Below are 20,028 nucleotides of genomic sequence, written 5' to 3'. Positions count from 1 at the left end.
GTTCCTATATTTATCTCACCCTACAGAGCTTCCTTCGCCTCACAAGGACCAGCAGTTTCGCTAGCTTAACAAAACCAGCCACCCAGGGTATTGGTTTACAGTCAAGCGTCTCTAGGAGAGGGACAGCTGCTCGCAGACATCATCCAGCGTGTATGGAGCGGCCACTCTCTGGCGTCAGGCCCAAGGGCCTTCAGCCTTTCCCTAGTTCCTGAATTAGAAATGTAGGCCGAAGACTGGTGAGATTGCATGTACCTCAATCAATGCGGTTTTGTTTTTTTCAGGTTTGCACACGAGCTACAGAAAGGAAAAAAATATCCACGGAAACCAATGGTTTTCCGAAGAAAATAACCCCATTGCCGTGAGGTTTCTACTTTTATTTTTAAAATTACGGGCAGATTTATTCTACATGTTCTAATAACATAAGATGTGCGGCATACAGCATTCTAAACCGAGGCAGGATACTAAGTTAGCCTTCCTAGAATTTGGAGTTTATGAGGCAAATTCCAACTACTTGAAAGCCACACTAATGCTCCTTTTGAAAAAAAAGCTTGAAAATATTTTTTCTTTAGATATTTGGTCATTTCAATTCCATCTCTGGAGTCCAAACTGTTTCGCTTCCTTTTAAAACTTAAACTGAGTGAGCCCTGTACGGGTAGCAGTGATCATCAACCTATCACTGAGGGAGTTAGGAGGGGGAGGCTGAGGCTCCTGTTGGTAGCCTGTTTAAATGTCCCTTAGCCCACAAAAGTATAGAACTGTGTGGGCTGGCTTGTTTTATAATTCTTTTATGGTGTTGTAAGCAAATGCTAATATACTTCCATTTGTACGGAATATGGGCAGTTTGTAGGTGCCGCTACTACTCTGGAAAAATGGCGGACGAGGAGGAATACGAGGAGGTGATAGAGGTAAGAAGAAAGGCCACAGGGCGGCAAAGTGTACGTGTACATGACAGCCGGAGCCAGTGGGCAAATGTTCAAAAAACACATCATCTATTTTAACTTCCCAAAGAATCCCTGTTAAAAGGCAAGAAAGGTGTATTTTCTGTTCCGTTTGACAGTAAGTTTGTGAGCCTGAGAAGGGAAGGAAATACCACTACTTCCCAGTTTCACTTTTTTCTTAAGCGCTCAGAAAACCTTCACAAACAAACAGCAACAAACAGAAGCCAGGGCATGGATGCGGGTCGGTTTTGCCTTTTAAAACTGATGGATTTCCCACCTCCAACGCCGGTGATCACGGGGCATTCTTCCCAGCATCTGTACCAGGAGACAGGGAATGGGCAGCTTCTCGTTCTGCTTCAGCTAGTTGACTGGCATGGGGGAGTGTGTTATACACAGGAACAGTCATCTATGAGCCAGGCGTGTGTGTGTGTGTGTGTGTGTGTGTGTGTGCGCGCGCGCGCGCGCCCACGATCATAAATATCATAAATACATGTGTGGACTCATGAAGGTCACAGATACAGCTGGAGCATCTTACCCGTTGACGCCATCATATTTAAGCAAACAGACTAGACTAGCTTTTGAATCCTGCCTGCGCACTAAGACCACAGCAGCTGTCTTGAAAACATCCCCCCAATTGGTTGTGGCCACCTGGCAGTTTTACAGAATTAATTGTGTGTTCCACACTAGTATCTCATTGCTGTAATCACGGTTATTACTTTTCCTTATCTGGTCTTGCCCTCAGCTTTCTGTTCGAGGCCAGAAACCCAAAGGCTTGCAGCTAATCTGCGCGAATACGTTGCTATGAAACTGAGACTGCCTAGAAAGTTCCAGTTAACAACCATCTAAATGGAGGAAAATCTGTGTTCATTTTTAAAGACTGCCCCCAGCAAAACTTGGGATAAAGATGCCAGAATTTACCCTTGCTAATCGGTCTTTATGTAGGCAAAGAAAAATTTTTTGTTCTATAAATAAAATTACCTGAGACATATAAAAACCAGAATGTATCTGACAGATGTAGTATATAACCTCCCTGGCTTGTATACTGATGGCTAATCTTCTCATGGATAAGTACATCACTCAAGCACATTTAAATGTAGGTTCCTAAAAGTCAGAACTAGCGTATTAGACACACTATAAATTAAGTTATAATTATGAGTAATTTCTTTCCTACTGTGATAACAAAAGGAACCCTTTCAAGCCTCCAGTTGAACTACACCTTGCTTTTCTTAAGGGTTTGTGGGATCTTGGCCATTGTGCCTAGTGTCAGCCTTGCTTGAGGCAACTAGTCTCACAAACGGAAAGGGCTGTTTGAGGCATTCCATCCTTGTCATTCTGTCCCCATTACTACTGCTGGTCTGACCAGCAGGTGCCTTTCGGGGAATGTTGAACCCGTTGTCTCTTTGCTTTCAGAAAAGATCACAAGAATGGGGAGGTGGCAGATTCAAGAGAAGTATCTCAGAAACAATAGCCAGCCTCAAATATGGATCTCTTAGAGATCTTGGATACCGGAAATAAAATTTTGCTGGCTCTGTCTATACAGACTGAAATGTAGAAGGAGAAAGGAGTCCGATTAGCCACGTAACTCTTAGAAATAAGATTTAACGTTCAAGTTAATGCTAAGTACTTGAACAATGTTGCATTTTTTTGTGAGCTGCTTCTTTCCAAGATCAATTTCCCAGTGGTGAGATCCGCTAAAGGCGAAACCGCGTTGCTCACAAAAGCTGCTTCTGCCGGATGATAGGAAAATCTGAAATTAGTGGGAGTCATTTATTGTAGTTTAATATTTCTTTGTATGCTACTCAAGGTCTGTGTGACCAGGGCAATGGCTCTGTTTGCCCTCAGTGCCAAACAATATTTCTTAAAGTGTCTAAATGGCCCTTGTCCTGTGCTAAAGTCACAGGGTGAAAGAGCTCTCCTCTGTCCCCAAAGAGCAGGCGCTGCTTATTGCTATACGTAAGGATATGTACTCACAAAAATTACATTTTCAATGGAAGCAAGTACAAGCTTAGGAGACATTAAGTGAGCTTTATATAGCTATAACCTTGGTGACTAGGCTAGATGGCCTGCGGCAATGAGAGCCTGCTGAACTACGGGCAAAAGGAAGTAGGGCACTGAGGAAAATTTTGCATCCCTGCGCCCCTTCCTACCCACAATGCTTCAGTGTCAGCGTAAAAGAAAAGAAGCGTAAAGTTCCATGCTTTTTCTTGAGAAAACTGAGCCTGCTGCTTCCATTTTATTCCTCTCTTGTGTGCGCTGAGCTGCAGGAGCCATGCCCGCTGTTTGCCCAGCAGAGCTGGGTGAGCCTGGGGCCGGATTCCACTCTCCTTAGGCATCAGAGACAAAATGTCAGCCAGTTCCTCTCTGAATCTATTTATTGCTTGTGATGTCAGAGAACGAAACTAGAGTGGGTTTCAGAACCAGGCTGCAGGCCCAGTAGCAAACTCACAGCCCTGCATTCTCTGAGGAGTCTCTTCTCTCCCCATCCTTCCCACAACCTTCGCCAACGGTCACCTTAGCGCCCCTCCTTCCTTCCTACAGAGAGGCCACCCCAGCCTAGCTAGTGAAATCATCTGTTGTTCAGTGGGGGCAGGAAGGCAAGGGCCAACCGGATACAGGCTATACTTTATTGAAAATGGGTGGCCATTACTACATGGGTCTAGTAGTCCGGGGGAGACGGGAATAACTGAGATACGACTATTAATACAATTTGCTCCCGGGAAGCTTCTGTTTTGTTTTGTAATTAGTAAACATTGAGTCCTAGCACAGTTTCTCTTTGCACACACAGCGTCCTCGGGATATTATTACTGTGCCCTTTTCTAAGTAGATTCTCTCAAATATTGTGACCGTTAGTTTTTGTCTACGAAATAGAGCCACCTGGGAAGAGGGAACCACCGTGGAGGAATTGTCTCGCCTTGTTGTTTGGTAGGCAAGTCTGCGGGGCATTCTTTTGATTAATGATTGATGTGGAAGGACCAAGTCCACCGTGGACAGAGCCAGCCCTGGGCAGGTAGTCCTGAGTTGGAGAAGAAAGTGGTCTGAGAGATGCCTGAGAGCACACCAAAGTAGCGTTCCTCCATGGTACATGCCTCTGCTCCCGCTTGACTTTCTGCCCTGATTTCCCTTGAGGGCAGACTGTCGTGGGACGTGTAAGCCAAATCCATCCTTCCCTCCCTAAGCTGCTTTCAGTTGTGGCGTTGATCATGGCAACGGAAAGCAGACTAGGACAGAAAGTATAAGGGGCAGATGTTTCTTGCCCCTAGAAAAATAGCTTCCAGTGCTTACAGGCTCCTCAGACCCCTCTCCTTGCTGGACACTTTGCATCTTTTTCTTAGACCAGACACGTCCTCTTTAGCTTTCCTCGCCCTTCCTAAGTGACAGTGAGCCCCAGGTTATGGGCAGACCCTCACCCCCTTCCTTCATGCCACCTCAGTTAGGGAAGCCAGGGTGAGCAGAGGCAGGGGAAGACTGACTGTGGGCTGCTCTGCTTGTCACATTGACCGCCCCCCCTCTCCTGTGCTCTGTTTACAGTACTACACAGAGGAGACAGTTTACGAGGAGGTGCCAGGAGAGGTAAGACTTGGCCCACGTGTGCATGGACTGCTTCTCTTTAGAAAAGAGCCTCTTTCCCCTCTCCTACTCTGGGAGCCAGAAAGATGGAGAAAGGGAAGCTAGGGAAGCTCATTTGCCAGTCCGTGCCCGGAAGCTGGTGGTAAAAGAGCAGACCATGCATTTGGCAGGCTAACTCACTGTCTTTATGCTCTGCTTATGTAAGATAGCAAGGAATGGCTCCCTGCTGCTTACGCAGCAATTTTGTATAGATGGTGTGAATGAAGGGCACATCAGTGGCTGCCTCGCTCCTAGACTGCCACAGGAGGATGCCTTGGACTTCTGATTGGTACAATCTAGCCGTTTAATTGCTTGGAGTTGTAGCTTGTAGGGTAAGGTCACTGCCACCATGGGTGCTGCTCCCGAGGCCATTGTCCCCCTTAACTTAGCGACATGCCATTTTAGGAATCCCAAGAGAAGGCAGTTTTGTAACAATTCCAATTTGGGAATCCCCCAGCCCCAGGCTTTATTTTCTGTGCAGAGTTGTTCCTCTTTGAGACTAACAAATACTGGTAAAAGTGGCAAACTCTGCAGCTTGTTCAAGGAGCCTGGGACTGGGTAGAAACTAGCATCGGTGGTTTGATTGGTTTCTCACAGTGAGTCACACTTTAGCAATAACGGGCAGAGTGCCGTCAGTTACAGTGGGACTCGTCAAGTTTACAGTTACCTTAGCAGGTTTCCCTTCCCCACACTGATGCTAGAATTCTGCCCTTGGGACCGGAGACCTTTCCCTCGAAGGACATGATCTTACACGGGGCATGGGAACCTCTGCTGCTTCTCCTCTTTCCTTATATACCTGCCATGTTTCTAACCTTGGACTACATTCAAACTTTGAATATTAGTTTTTCCATAATACCCACTGTAAGAAACAGCGGTTTCCTACCTATTACACAGACAAGACTGTTGAGGGGACAATTGTCCACTATGTTGTCACCCTTGTTCTGGTTCGCCAGTGTAAGGGGCATTCTAATTCACAGTAATAAACTAATCCAGAAGACTCATAATACTTATATGATTAATTTTTTGTCTCAAACTATACAGAATGACTAATGCCTATAGAAAATGCAACTACTCTTTCGTATGCACTTAAAAGAATATCAAGAATTTAAGCGTTATTTTTACTATTTCATGACTCAGTCACATTTGCTTTTTCTTGATCTAGACAACTTGAAAAGATTCCTATTTTTTTGTTTTATTTTAACGGTGCTGGTGGTGAAACATAGGACCTTGTACATGCTAAGCAAGTGTTCTACTGTAGAGCTACAGCCAAACTCTCTTAAGAAAACATGATTGGGGCTGGAGAGATGGCTCAGAGGTTAAGAGCATTGCCTGCTCCTCCAAAGGTCCTGAGTTCAATTCCCAGCAACCACATGGTGGCTCACAGCCGTCTGTAATGGGGTCTGGTGCTCTCTTCTGGCCTGCAGACATACACACAGACAGAGTATTATATACATAATAAATAAATATTTTAAAAAAACAAAAATCTTTAAAAAGAAAAAACACACAATTAAGACGATTTTATTTGTAATTTTTATGCAGCCTTGAGGTATTTGACTAGCTCTCTGAAAATACAGTTTACAGATGATGTCACAATCTATCCAGGCTGACATGTGTTAAATAAATATCTTCGTATGGATGTATGGACATTGTGTGCGTCTTCATGCTTTGGCTGGTTTTGTGACTGGAAAAATGACACCAGGAAGGTCAATGCCATTGACATTGGAGCAGTATACGCCAAGGTCATGGTCCTGGTGTTTACTTCATATCCGCGGTTCATTTTCAGACAATCACAGAAGTCTATGAAACCACGACGACCAGGACATCTGACTATGGTCAATCGGAACCTTCCACCCCAGCGCTGGTTCAGCCGCAACCGGCAAAACCGACAGAGCGGAAGAAGGTCGTCCGGAAGAAGGTGGACTCTTCCAAGTTCATGACTCCCTACATTGAACACAGTCAGAAAATGCAGGATCTTTTCAGCTCAGTAAGTATCGAGCGCCACCTCCTATGCTGGTTATGTGATGGAGAAGTTACTGATTTTAACCAGCTCTGAGATGCTGGGTGATTTTGTTTTTCAGTCTTGTAGGAAACACAGCTAGTTTGTCGAAATGTGTCTTTTGTGTGTGACTGTGGAAGTTTTGAGTAATTCATCCTTGCCATTGCAGCATTGAGACAAGCCCTTGTTACTGGAAGATACGCAGGAGACTGATTAAACAATCCTTGCTGCATAGCCCATCCAGAGCAAGGAAATCACAGACATGAATATTTTATTTCTTTATTTATTTACTGAAAGTCTGTTCATAGGTGCTAAGTCATATAGTTAAATTGTGCCTGAGGGGAACAGTCTCTTAGGGCTGCCAGCTGTATAAAAGATTCCTAAATGGTGAAGGGTGAAGAACTTGTAATTCAGAAGACCGAGCTCAGATGAAACTGAGTTTGAAACCGAGCAATAGAGTGTTTGAGGGGAGCCCAGAGCCGTGGGTTTTAAGCACCGCTGTAAACTGGAATCTCCTACAATATTTTAACCTACTAGTGCTCATGGCACTTTTGTTTAGTGGTCCAAGGCTTGGGCCTGTGCAAGAGGAGTTTTAAAAGCTGCCCAGATATTCCCACAGGCACCCCATATGGAAGACAACGGAAGAGTCAGTGTTCTCTGTTCCTTACGGTCCCACGACAGTGGGACTTAGAGTGACTGCCGGAGAAACGCATCTATTTCAGTGGATCTGAGTTGTCAATTTCCATGGGAGGCTAAGGTCTCTCTGTGAAGCTTGATTATATGTGCTCCGGAGGCATGAAGAGGCGAATAGTTATAGTTCAGGAGGACATTGCATAGGTGGGACCAAAGCTATTGCCTAACACTTCTGTGTCTGGTTGACCTCTAAAGATTCAATGTTGGTTGTGTTAACTCCTGGAGACTGTGGAGTAAATTTCTCATCTGAATCTTTGAATGACCTCACATGTAGGATTCTAAACAAGACTTTCTTGCCTCCTCACTACAGCATTCAGTAAAGGCAAAATTACCTCATTAATTTATTGCCATATAATCTCATTAATTCAGACATTATGAACCTAGAATTTATGATATTCTGAGTGGAATGTTGGCAAGCCCTCTCCCCCAGTTTGCCAGTGTTAGTGTCCGAATCAGCAGTGTAATTCTGCTTGTTGACTACTCACGAATACTGAAAAGGCCTTGCTAATTACAAATGATGCAGATTATTACCAAAGCAAGGATCTGTTGTATAGCTGGCAGAGGTGATAAATTTGCATTCCATCGTAAAATATTCCAGAATTCAGGCTTCCCATTAATTCAGCTGGCATCGCAGCTGGGTAAGCACTGCAGCTCAGCTGCATGCAGCTTCTGAGCTGAGTGGTTTTGCATTGTATTCGCAATTAAATCTTTTCAAAATTAACTCATTTTCTAGAATAATTGATATTCAGGCTTTTGTTTATGTGTGCAACCAAAAAAATCAAGAGAATGATTTTAGGGCATATCCAAGACAATTGTCTGTAACAAGTTCTCAGGATCCTAGAATGCTTAGGGGGACAATTAACAGATCTATTTTAGGTTTTGCTGAAAGGGTGTGGGGTAGAATGAAATCTGTCATGACTGATGATTGTGATTATTTGGAGGATTTAAGGAAAAATCAAATGGGGAATGTGTGTGTTGCCTGCACTCTCTGCTGTTGTCTGGTCACATTTAGGACTAATATCTGGTATGCTTTTCAGAATAAATACAAAGAGAACTATGAAAAAGCAAAAGGACAGCCATATGCTATCACAAGTGATACTCCAGAACTTCGCAGAATCAAGAAAGTACAGGATCAACTCAGTGAGGTAGGCTGCATCCCTAGAGTAGAGGAGGGAGGCATTGTGGAAATATGTAGCTCTGGGGTCCTGGGGCTCTAAGCATCACGGGAATGAGGAGCCAAATTACTCTGAGCAAATCCAGACATCTAGAGATGGTGTTAGCCATGAACCATATTTGTTGCAAATGAACCCAGAGAGACTTTAAAAAGTCTCTCTTTCAATCAAAGAGGGGACTATTTTCTATGTTCCAACTCATGGCGGTCATCCACATGGCCGAGAAGCCTCAGGCTGGAAATTCAACCAGCAGTGCAGACAAGTAGTCCACGCAGGTGCCCTGTGGATCCTCCTAGCTAAAATGCCTTGAGATGCGGATATACAGCCATTGAGTTACAACAGGCTTAGATACATGTCCACGATTGTCAGAAACTTCAGACATGCGTCGTTTCTGCAGGTTAAATATCGAATGGATGGAGATGTTGCAAAAACCATCTGTCACGTGGACGAAAAAGCAAAAGACATTGAACATGCAAAGAAAGTGTCGCAGCAAGTCAGCAAGGTGAGGCCATGTTGTGGGCGGCGCTGGGGTGTTCAACAGCGTGTGCAGCCCGCTTTGTTGTGTCTTAGCGGTGGATTGACGGCCATGCTGCCGCTCACAGAGGACTGAAGCGGCCTATCGATGGCTAGGGGTGGAGTGAAGATTTCTTGGCCTGCATGAAGAGACATTTGCTACTCGAATGGCAGTGGTGGTGGGGTGCGGGGGGGACAAAACTGCAAAGTGTGCAGTCCTGATGTCTTATTTTTTAAGGAATATAGAATATGGAATTTTTATGTGGGGCAGCTAATTAATAGATGTCATGTAAGTCAAAAGAAAATTGAATTCATTGACTGATTGCAACCTTTGAAAGAAATCAACTGAAAATCAGAATCCTAAAGTATTTTTCAAATTTAAGTTTCTGGGTTTTTTGTTTGTTTGTTTGTTTTGTTGTTTTTGTTGGTTGGTTGGTTGGTTGCGAAAGCTTCCTAATGCCGACAAGGTGTGCTAGAATGTTGATGTGGTCAGCATTTTCCTGGTAGCCTTCGGCAGCTTTTGTGTGAGGCCACACCTTCACTGTTCCACCTGCTCTCCAAATCCTCCCACCTGGGGTGACAGGTCGAGCCCCGGTCCATCTGTTTTCTCTCCAGGTTTTATACAAGCAGAACTGGGAAGACACCAAGGATAAGTACCTGCTTCCCCCTGATGCCCCTGAACTTGTCCAAGCCATTAAGAACACAGCCATGTTCAGTAAGGTGAGGTCTAGCTCTTTCCAGTGTCCAACCTCACCCTTAGAGCCGCAGCTGCTGAACTCCTGACAACTTGGGACAGTTTCTCGGGGGACAGCCTTGGGACTTGTACAGGGCCAGAACTTGACCAGGAGACCCTCAGGTCCTGTTGAGGGGGACTCTTGGGCAGACTGGCTGAACGTATCTGGAGATTTGGAGCAACCCCGTGGGTAGGAGCATAGCATGGAGAGAATTAAGACACCAGAAAACTGATGAGGAAATTGATAAGGCAGCATTTTAAAAAAAAAAAGTCAGTTGTGCTTTGGATGCCCTGGCTGTCACTCTAATTAGAAATTTATTCTATGACAGAAGTTGGAGAAAATATTCTCTGTTCTTAGGTAGAAGACAGGTAAAGTCACAGACAGAAGACAATGTTTAAAATTAAGATTTTTTTTCAGAAGTAAAACAAGCTACTAACAAAAATAACATGGATTGGATGGAAAGGGGAAAGTTAACTAGGAATGTCACTAACATTGGTTTGCACCTTGTCCTTGGTGCCTTATGCCATCAAAAAAGCTCAGATTATGTATTTTCTGTGAGTATAATTTGTTTTTTCACTGTGGGTTTTTTTTTACCCTTTTCTGATTTAGAAACTGTACACTGAAGACTGGGAAGCAGACAAAGGGTTGTTTTACCCTTATAATGACAGTCCGGAACTGAGGAGAGTCGCCCAGGCCCAGAAAGCGCTTAGTGACGTAAGTGAGATACAGTTGGTACCATCTGAATGTAGAGTCGGGGAAAGCCAGGGCCAGGTCAATAGGTCCTTGAAAAAGATCTAGTATCCAGTATTATTACAGAGGACTTCATTCAGAGCCAAAATTTATTGTATGTGTTTATATTAGCACATTATATTAGACATAATTTAGCCCAATTCCTTTATGTGAGAAACCTATATTCTCATCAGTAGTGGCAGAATCTGGACTTAAATCCCAAGACTAACATTCTTCCCACCAAACCATGTGTCATTTCCCGCTTTGGCTCGGCTAAAGTTGTGTTGTGCCACTGGAGTGACATTTTTTACAAAAAAGTAAGCAAATAAAAACACAACAGCCATTGGAATCACATGCCTCCCTTTGCAAACTGAGTAAGCAAGTGCTATCACGTGGTGTTATTTAGCTCTGTCCCACCATCCAAGCCAAGTCTGAACGGAATGGTTCTCTCCTCCCCTTGGGGACTCCGGAAACCTGAGAGAGCCTCTTGGTGGTCCCTTGTGAAGAGGCTAAGTAATAAATAACTAGTTATTGGAAGTTTACTGTATATGAATATCTAGCAGGCTATGAGAGTTTCATCTTTTCCCTTGAAAGTCTATTATCATACTGGCAGGAGGAAAGTGTTATACGTCAAAGACAGAAAGGAAACAGAATTACCTAGTCATTGCTATGAGGAAGCACACACCTAAGGAATGATAGAGAGCTGAGTAATGATGAAAAAACACATTTTGGGTGCAGAACCTCTCTGATCAAGAGGAAAGAGTGACGTGAGTCTGGGCTGCGAATGAACAATGACAGTGGGGGCCTCATTGGCAGGGCGCTTATTAAATTGCTAGAGCAGGACCAGTATGACATACAAGTTTGGGCAACAAGTCGGCACGAGATGTCAGTGAGGAAAACGGGACAAAGATAGAATCTGGAGAAACTCAGGATAGTGGATTGGATCAAGGAAATGGTAGAAACTGTGTGTACTCTTATCAGTGGAGATGGAGCAAAGGAAAAGAAAGGAATCCCACGATGGTGACAGGAAGTGTTGGCGACACCGGATACTGGAGACAAAGGAGAGAACGGAGTGATGGGGTTTATCACTACACACAGGTGGTCTGGGGGCTCAAACGGCTATGTATTGTGGAAAAAGAAACAGACTTGAAATAATAGGGAAAGCATTTGGACCAGAACATTCCATGGATAAAGTAAAGATTGAGGGTGTAAGATCCTCGTGGTGGTGAGATCAGGATAAACACCTAATGTCTAAAGTCATCAGAATAAATGTGACGGCTGAAGACAGGGAATGATGGAAGTGGAAGAGTGGATGGTCAAGGTCAGAGTCCTGGAGGACACTCGGAACACCTAGAAGAAGCCAGCACAAGATGAGGGCACAGAGAAGCTGAAGGGGAGTCTGGAAATGCCGTGTCATGTAGGCCTAGGGAGAGGTGTCCAAGAAGATGCTCTCTGAACACCTTCCTTTACCCATCAAATAAAGATTAAGAATTGTCTTTAAGACAGTTGTCGTTAAGGCAATTAAGATATTGCAGAAATGCACACAGGAAAGAACTTACAGCAATGAAGTAAAATCTCCACTCTTAACTCCGCAATGCTTGGCAGTTGGGGCATAGCTTTTATTTTTGTTGCTGGCCAAGTATGCACCAAGTATCAGATTACTAGTGTGCCTATTAATACTATTGTTAGCAACATGAGTTTTACAGTCCCTAGCTCAGCCACCAGAGCAAGCTGTTGTCCATGGAGCATACCCCTGTGCGGGCACGTAGCCTTCAAGCCGGGGGCTTAGGTTACAGCCACTCAGTTTCTCTGTACCTTATTTCTGCAGCTCTCCAAATACTATTTACTATGCTTTCCCATTCTCTAAATACAGAGAAATCAGTTTTAAAGACTAAGAATATCTTTAGACTGATCTGGAGTTCAGAATTCTAACTAGGCAGAACTCTGAGCATGGGTCCTGAAATACGAGGACTTGGTGATATGATTTCTCAGACAGCTTTTGACAGGTTGTCAGTCTTACTAAGCATTTCTTCTATTTGAATACAACTTTCTCCCTAAGGACTTTCGCTAAGTCATGGAAAATTCCACCTGCCCTTTGCCTAAAATAAGGCTTTTATGCACTTAAATTTAACATGGGAATTCATATATATTGTGTGACTTTAAAAAAACTTTTATATCCTGGTTAATTTGATGATTTTCGTGAAAACTTTTGTTACAGATACTAGGTCAATGTTATTAAAAAGACATACTTAGGCCTAGTTAAGTATAACATGATTGTGCTCTTGAAGAATTCCTTTTTATTATAAATAAAAAAAATGCTGTCATGTTGAATGAGAGGTATTTTGTGACAGACAAGTTGAGACTTCTGCTGGAGTCAGTGACCGACCCCTCCCTCTAGTTAGAAGATTCGGGAAGGCAGGGAGAAAGGAAAGAAGGGATGAAGCAGTCCATGATTCATGCATACCAAACTTTTAAATAATAGAAGCTTTTATAGGCTGGAAGGAAGGAGGTATAAAGGGGGAGAGATTGAAGCTGTGACACATAGTAGCTACAATGGATGGAGCTTGGTACAAAATGCAAGTGAGAGATTGGCAGAGAGTTCAGGAACCATGCCCTGTGAGAGGCGCTTCTCCTTGGGGTCAGAACCAGAAGGACAGAGATAAGTTTGAACTGTAAAGCCTTCTCCTTTCTCTACAAAAGGGAAAATCAGAGTAGCATAGAGTTTATTGAGGACTTACAGAAGTGTTGGAGCTGAGACCTGCTTCCAGAAATCTGGGCACATCATGGGATCTTCCAGGTCCACTGAAGACAAAGTGGTGATTGTACATCGTAAAGTCATAGAATGTTAGACACACAGCCCCAGGCAAGTCACAGTTCACAGAGAAGAAAACTGGGCAGATGACCTATAGGGTTCAAGCAAGGTGTCGTGGCTTGAAGATTTACTCCCATAAACTTTGCTCATATGTCCTTCTTAACCCCACTGACAATGTTAGCACTGTCCCATCAGTAATTGTGTGTAATTTTCCTCTGAACCAGTCAGCACCCTGGGCAAAGAATAGATAGATAGATAGATAGATAGATAGATAGATAGATAGATAGATAGATAGATAGATAGATAGCACATAGCACCCTGGGCAAAGAATAGATGATAGATAGATAGATAGATAGATAGATAGATAGATAGATAGATAGATAGATAGATAGATAGATAGATAGATAGATAGCACCCTGGGCAAAGAATACATACATACATACATACAGACAGACAGACAGATAGATGACAGATAGATATAGTTTTATATATAGTTATATATAGTTACGTAGTTATATATAGTTACATATATAATTAAGTTGGTCCAGAAATGGAGGCATTAAGTAGGCATGTGGGTTAAGAGTTGACGATGCCAGTGAAGGAGAAACTTGCCCTTACCAAGGATGGCATGAAGACAGATGCAAAGAAACAGGTCTAGGACCAAGCATCCTTGAGAGGAGAGAAGACTCGCAGAAACAGAAATGAATGGCAGGCCTGCGAGGCAGCGCATCCAAACCAGAGGACAGTCATGGCTAGATGGGGCATGACAATTAAAGACTGAGAGCACAAACATTGGCCTCGTTTAAAATGCCAACGAATGCAGAGAACGTGAAAAGGGGGGTTCTTTTTCAAACGCTGATGGGCGTCCCTGCCTTTTGTTTTTAACAGATTGCCTACAAAAAAGGACTCACCGAACAGCAAACTCAGTTCACGTCCCTGCCGGATCCTCCGGATGTAGAATTTGCCAAGAAAGTAACCAACCAAGTAAGCAAGGTACGCACACAGAGGGGATCCTGTCTCTCTTGGAAACCTACTCAGCTTTTTTCAACCATTTGGGAGAGAAACCCATGGTGAGCTTGAAGAAGAATGACAAACACTAGAGGTATTTTTGCATATGACCCCCTCCCCGAAGTCTTTTACACCAAAGCCAGAACATGCGCCACCAGCATAAATGATGTCAGTAGTCAGCCAACTCGATGACTCAGTGAGCTTAAATGTCACAGTCACCTCTTGATAAGACAAAGTGGCTTAGTGCCACTTGACATTTCAATTTCTGAGACAGAATCGTAGGTCACGGCCTAACTCTACTTCCTTCTGAGGAGGCTGTGGTTTAACTCGTGCGGCAGGGAGAGAAACACTGTGCCATTTCTGCCCTCACACTCTCAGACGTGAACTCACGCGACTGTGCGAGTGTGCTCTCGGACATGGCGCAGTGGGCGCTGCTGGGGCCAGCACTTCAGACCTTTGAAGCCCTAACGAGCTGCTTATTTTGCCTATATTTAGCCAAACAAAGTAGTTCAGGAGGATGCAGCTGTGGCAAGGAATGCGGAGAGACAAGTGTTCGGCTGGTATATAGGCCGGGCTAAGTCCTGTTGCAAATTGGTCCAGTAAGGGTGCTTTCTTGGGGACCTGGCTGCTTTCTTTTTCCCCTTCTGAAAGTTGACACTCAGTTTTTTTTTCTTCTGCTTCAGTTTTTGCTAAACTTCAGGGTTCTAATTTTTTGTTGTTGTTTAGTTGGTTTGGGTAGAGGTGGACTCTTAGTAGAGGAGAAGAAAGGAAAGCTATCAATGATGCAGTCTGTTCTGCGGTGTTTTTAGCTCCTCATTTCGCAGAATGCTTTCTGTAAAACCCAGGTTAAGAATAGTAGAAGTATTGAGAACACTAGCAGCCTACTTTTCCCCCAGGGCTAAGCAGAGACTCACTGGAGGATTGTGCATAACAGACAGGCTGCTGGGTGTGTTCGCAGCAGGGGGGAGAAAAAAGGATGGAACAGAAAGATAGTTTAACTCTGGGAAAAGAAGTTGTTTTTAAGTGGTCATTTAAAATTAATCTATTTTTGATTTTTATTTAAAGAATGTCTCAGTTCAGATAGAGCTCTTTCTTTGATCTGAGCATGCAGTGTGGAGAAAGTGATTGGTTTTCTTTTTTTTTTTTTTTAAGTATCAAACTTCTCTGCAGTCACTCCTCCCAACAGTAAATAAAACTCAAGTTACGTTTCTCAGTGTGCCAGACCTTACACAAACCTGACAACTGAGCACTTCAAATGTGACTAGGGAAAACAAAAGAGAGAGAGAATATCAGTGTATTTGGACTTGCAATAGAACATCATATGCAGAGAATCTTAAACAGCAGACTTTGGCTTCTCAAAGTCCCAGAAAATGGAAAGTCAAAACAAAGGGCCATCTCTTTAGGAGCTGAGGATCCAGCATATGAATTGGAAGAGGACATCCATGTATTCATTTCCCTAACCCCGAGAGTCTTCCACATGGGAAGTGTATACTGGATTTTAAATGCTTACTATGAAATTAAAAAGGATGTAAAATCGCTCATCATTTTAACGCCAGTTGCACGTTAGAATGGTAGTGTTTTGGGTCTACTGAGTTCAGTAAACCATATTAAAGTTAGCTTCCCACCTGTCTCTTTGCGCCTTAAGAAATATGGCTCTGGGATAGCTTTCATAATAGGTATTTTGGACTGCACACTCTGGCTGGATTGGGTGACACACTACCGGGTATGTGGAAAGAGTTGCCAACCTGGGCTTGACCTTGTGGAACAATGAGAGCCAAGGGAGAGCGGCTGTCGATGAAGGTCACTGGATTTGGCCGTGGTGACATGATTGATCGTAGTTTTACTCGGATTCCAAGTTCTCAGTATCTACTGTGCATCAAACTTCCAGCCTGTCTAGAGGGAAGTCTTGTTCATCGTAGCTGTTCATCCAGTGACCAGACAGCCAACAAAGAGGCCCAGGCTGCCAAGGGTGACTTCTCTGTGATGCTCCCCTACTCAAGTCGTCCCCACTGTCAAGCTGCTTGGCTCTCCATGTCGCCATCACTGCATCCTCTCCCCCCCCCCAAAGAGGTTAAAAATGTCTCCTTCGTTGTCTCACTTTCAGACATTTAAACCCTTGACACAGCCATCCTTGCCAACCATGTCTTCCATGTCCGTTGCTTGTCCTGCAGCCTCCTGTTCAGCTGGTAAAGATCACACGCTGGTTATATGGTTGTATTGACATCACGTTCTCTTTCTAAGCCTTCCTTGCTGTCCTTTTCAGAATGTATTTTCTTGCCTTTGTCTTTGCCAAAATCCTGAGCTTCATGCCAGCACCGCTCAGGTGTGCTCTGTGATTCTAACTGAGGTGGACCAGGAGAATTGTTCTTATAACAGATATTCCAGGAGAGAGAACAGACTCACCATGACCGGGAAGTGGATTCTGCACACAACATTGGGAAGTCCCTTTTGTTTCCCTGTGCCTTTTTGCTTCCCTCCAGTAATTTTCAGTAGAATCTAGGATGCTTAAAGAGATATATTTTGCAGTAGCACATTGCTAGATAGCGTGGAGCCTGGATCTTCTGAAATATTCTGCTGCGTAGAATTAGGGAGACTCCTATGGATTTCACCATAAGGCACCATATAAAGACATGAAAGCAACTCTGGACCAACTGTGGCCGATAAAAAAATCCAGTCAAGATGCCCCCAACACTCTGAATGATAACTTCTCTGTGAACAGAACTAACAGGTGGCTCAGTGTTGAGCTACTTAGAAAAGAAGAGATGTGATTAACTCAATTCATGTTCTTTTCGTTTGATAACCACATAAAAACTGCAGGTGCCGATCTGGAAAATGGAAAGTGAAGCCATGAGTTTAAGCAAGACACCAGGGAGCCTAATTTGTAGCCCAGTTCCCTCGACCGACTGGTGGTTAGGAGGGGCTACGTACAGTTCAGAGAAGCAACCGCTGTGCCTGCTAGCATGTGGTCACCTCCCGCAACAAAATCTGTTCAGAGCTCAGAACCGACCAAATGTTCTTTCTCTGTTAAATGAAAGTTGCAGGGAAAGTTAAATCACATCTTTCCTCCAGGCTCTCATTGATCAGCTCCAGCTGCAGCAGAGCAGGGGCGGAGTTTAAGGAGAAAGCTTCAGGATCAGACAGGAAGTTGGATGTTGGGCTCTTGATATGTCTTCCCGCAGGGACACTGCCTGCCTTTTCCTCCACTCTTCTGGTTAGAAGTCTATTCCTTTGACCTCCTTGCTACCTGCCCATAAAGGGGAACAAGGGCACCCTCCTCAGCAGTTAGCCAGCCACCTCCACTCCCATGCACTGGGAGCCCTGACCAACACAGGAGGATTTGGGAACAGGCTATGAGTGATGGATTCGCAGCCAGACCTGTTGCGAGAGGAAATAGCAGGTTTTTCTTCCTGGAGAGCCAGAAGGGAGGAGGGACTTTGGACGAGGCATCTAGGTGGTTCTGTACTCTGTTCATTTTGTTTAACTATCTTCTTAAAAACCAGTGTCTATCTTTGTGGTGAGAATTGCACCCTTTCTCAGTTCCCATTAGTAAAGCCATACACACAGTACCTATGTCTTGGTTATAGCCCAAGGGTTGACCAATACGAGCACCCGCTGCTTTTCAGCTTGATCCTACAAAGATCTCTGTGTCTTGACTCTGCAGTGCACCAGGTTTAATTCCTTTGCCCGAAGCCTTGAGCTTCCTGGGGTTTTCTGCATGCAGGCCCAGAACCCCATGACGACTCAAATGCTGGAAGATGAAAGCTGAGAAGACTTCCAAAGTCCTACTTTGTTCTTTGCTTTTGATTTTTTTTTTGTATATTTTTCTTGTTTTGTATGGTTTGGTTTTGGTTTTTTGAGACAGAGACTTTCATTCAAACCACCACAGGAAGATAGCTAAATCAGTAGTCTAATCCATATTTTGTTGCCCTGTTTTGTTCATTAAGGTAGGGTCTTTCCATGTAGCCTGGTTTTATCTCAAGATTCTCCAGCATCTGCCTTCCCAGTATACAAGGCAAATCTGAGTCTTAGCAGGACTCAGTTTCTCTTTCTGTCTCCTCTCTCTCTCTCTCTCTCTCTCTCTCTCTCTCTCTCTCTCTCACTTCACATACAGTTTTTCTTCAGTTTCTTCATGATAAAATTGTCATTATTATAATTATTATTCCATTCGTTTGTTTAGTGTCATAGATACACAAAGCGTGTGATCTTGCTTCATCTTGCTAGCAGTGTTCTGTGTAAAATACTGCATCCTTCCAGTTGAGAAACTTGAATTGTTAGTGCGCTAAGTCAAATCTTTGGTAATGACAGTGTTCAGTCATAGGCTCTAAAGATCTGGAGATCTAAAATGAACAGCTATAAAAATTGCTGCTAATAATTGGCATATTAACCATTGCGAAGACAGAAAATAGGACATTTATGGGAAAACTGTACTTCCTTTTACTCTGACACATTGGTTCTGTACATTAGAGCTTGTACTGATGGTATGACAAAGAAGGGCTTTATATTTCTATGAAGAGTGTGGTGGAGGTATACGTGATACAAGCCACCTGAGAGTCAGTGATGATGTCTTTAGCGTAGCTCTATGAGCCAAGGAGGAGAATTGCCCTAACCCTGCTCTAGCTTTGCCTCATGGGCCCAGATATGGGGTTGGCTAGGTTAATTCTGTTCCAAGAATACATGAGTCAAGACAGTTCACAATAGTATACCTGGGTTCGATTATGAGATAACTTCCACACACCACATTTTGGTTTCAATTCTAAGTCCCTAAAGTCAGCAAAGAGAGATAGTCCTCTCCTTGGCTTTCTCTATTCCCCGTAAGTCAACTTTCTTGATGTGTAAGGTTACCACACTGCAAGATTACTTGGAGATTGTTTACTGAGACCCTAATGTGAGCCTGGTAAAGATATTTAATGTCACACTATTCCTCAATTCCTATTTGTCAACTCTTGGATGTTGTTTTTGTTTCATTTCTTTTCTTTCTGCCCCCAGCAAAAATATAAGGAAGACTATGAAAAGAAAGTCAAAGGCAAATGGAGCGAGACACCCTGCTTTGAAATTGCAACAGCCAGAATGAACGCCGATAATCTCAGCTCAGTAAGTAGGGAGTGAGGGCCAGATGTCCTGGGAGGGGACCCCTGTCTTTGACAGTTTCCAGCTGCTTGCAACAGCTCGTGGAATTCTGGAATGCTAGATATTATTTTGACCGTGTTGCATGATTTCTACCTCAACTTCCATAGGAACAACCTAATGAAAGCCTCTTAGTAATTACAGAATACCCTTAGCATGAGTCAGAAAGGCTCTTTTCAGTTTATTCTTCCCTGCTGAACAAAATTGTGCATTTATAACATTGAGTGACTTAATTTCTTTCATTCATCTGCTCTGGTTCTCCAGAGCTCTTCCTCAGTGGGCCGCAAAGTCTGCGCCTTTCCCATTGTTCTCCAAGCCTGTTCTAATTGTCCAGATCTCTGTTAAGCTGATGGACATTTTGGCAATGCCATCCGTCTCCAGTTGTGACCTGACTGGCCTGAACCCAAGGGTGGGTGTAGACTTGAGGGGCTCTGTCCTGAAGCTTGTCTCCAGCTGTTCTCCTGTGTCTTTACTCTCTCACAGAGAAAGTATCAGGAAGACTTCGAGAACTTGAAAGACCAGATCTACTTCATGCAGACGGATACGCCTGAGTACAAAATGAACAAACAGGCTGGAATTGCAGCCAGCAAGGTATAAATGAAGATGCTTTCCCATCCCTTCATGTCTTTAGTGGGGTGAGCTTGCCCTCACTCCGGCTCTCGTATATAATGAAAAAGGTGCCGGGTAGATCCTGAGCGAAATT

General features: G+C 43.8%; 1 protein-coding gene across 6 annotated transcripts in view; it reads left to right on the top strand.

Annotated features, from left to right (window-relative positions):
* Positions 1 to 869: 869 nt before the first annotated feature.
* Neb (nebulin) overlaps positions 870 to 20,028 on the top strand; it is a 182,921-nt gene continuing 163,762 nt past the window's right edge. For all 6 annotated transcript variants that reach the window (XM_087899946.1, XM_087899948.1, XM_087899947.1 and 3 more), the window contains exons 1-10: positions 870 to 905; positions 4,467 to 4,508; positions 6,328 to 6,528; positions 8,271 to 8,378; positions 8,803 to 8,907; positions 9,534 to 9,638; positions 10,262 to 10,366; positions 14,082 to 14,186; positions 19,188 to 19,292; positions 19,809 to 19,916. In XM_087899946.1, coding sequence (XP_087756072.1) covers positions 870 to 905; positions 4,467 to 4,508; positions 6,328 to 6,528; positions 8,271 to 8,378; positions 8,803 to 8,907; positions 9,534 to 9,638; positions 10,262 to 10,366; positions 14,082 to 14,186; positions 19,188 to 19,292; positions 19,809 to 19,916 — 1,020 coding nt within the window. The remainder of the gene's footprint in view (positions 906 to 4,466; positions 4,509 to 6,327; positions 6,529 to 8,270; positions 8,379 to 8,802; positions 8,908 to 9,533; positions 9,639 to 10,261; positions 10,367 to 14,081; positions 14,187 to 19,187; positions 19,293 to 19,808; positions 19,917 to 20,028) is intronic.

This window comes from Myodes glareolus, chromosome 21, assembly GCF_982192425.1.
Source record: "Myodes glareolus chromosome 21, mMyoGla1.1, whole genome shotgun sequence".
Classification (NCBI taxonomy): Eukaryota; Metazoa; Chordata; class Mammalia; order Rodentia; family Cricetidae; genus Myodes; species Myodes glareolus.
Note: the sequence above shows the minus strand (reverse complement) of the source record. Positions and strands in the feature narration are given on the sequence as shown.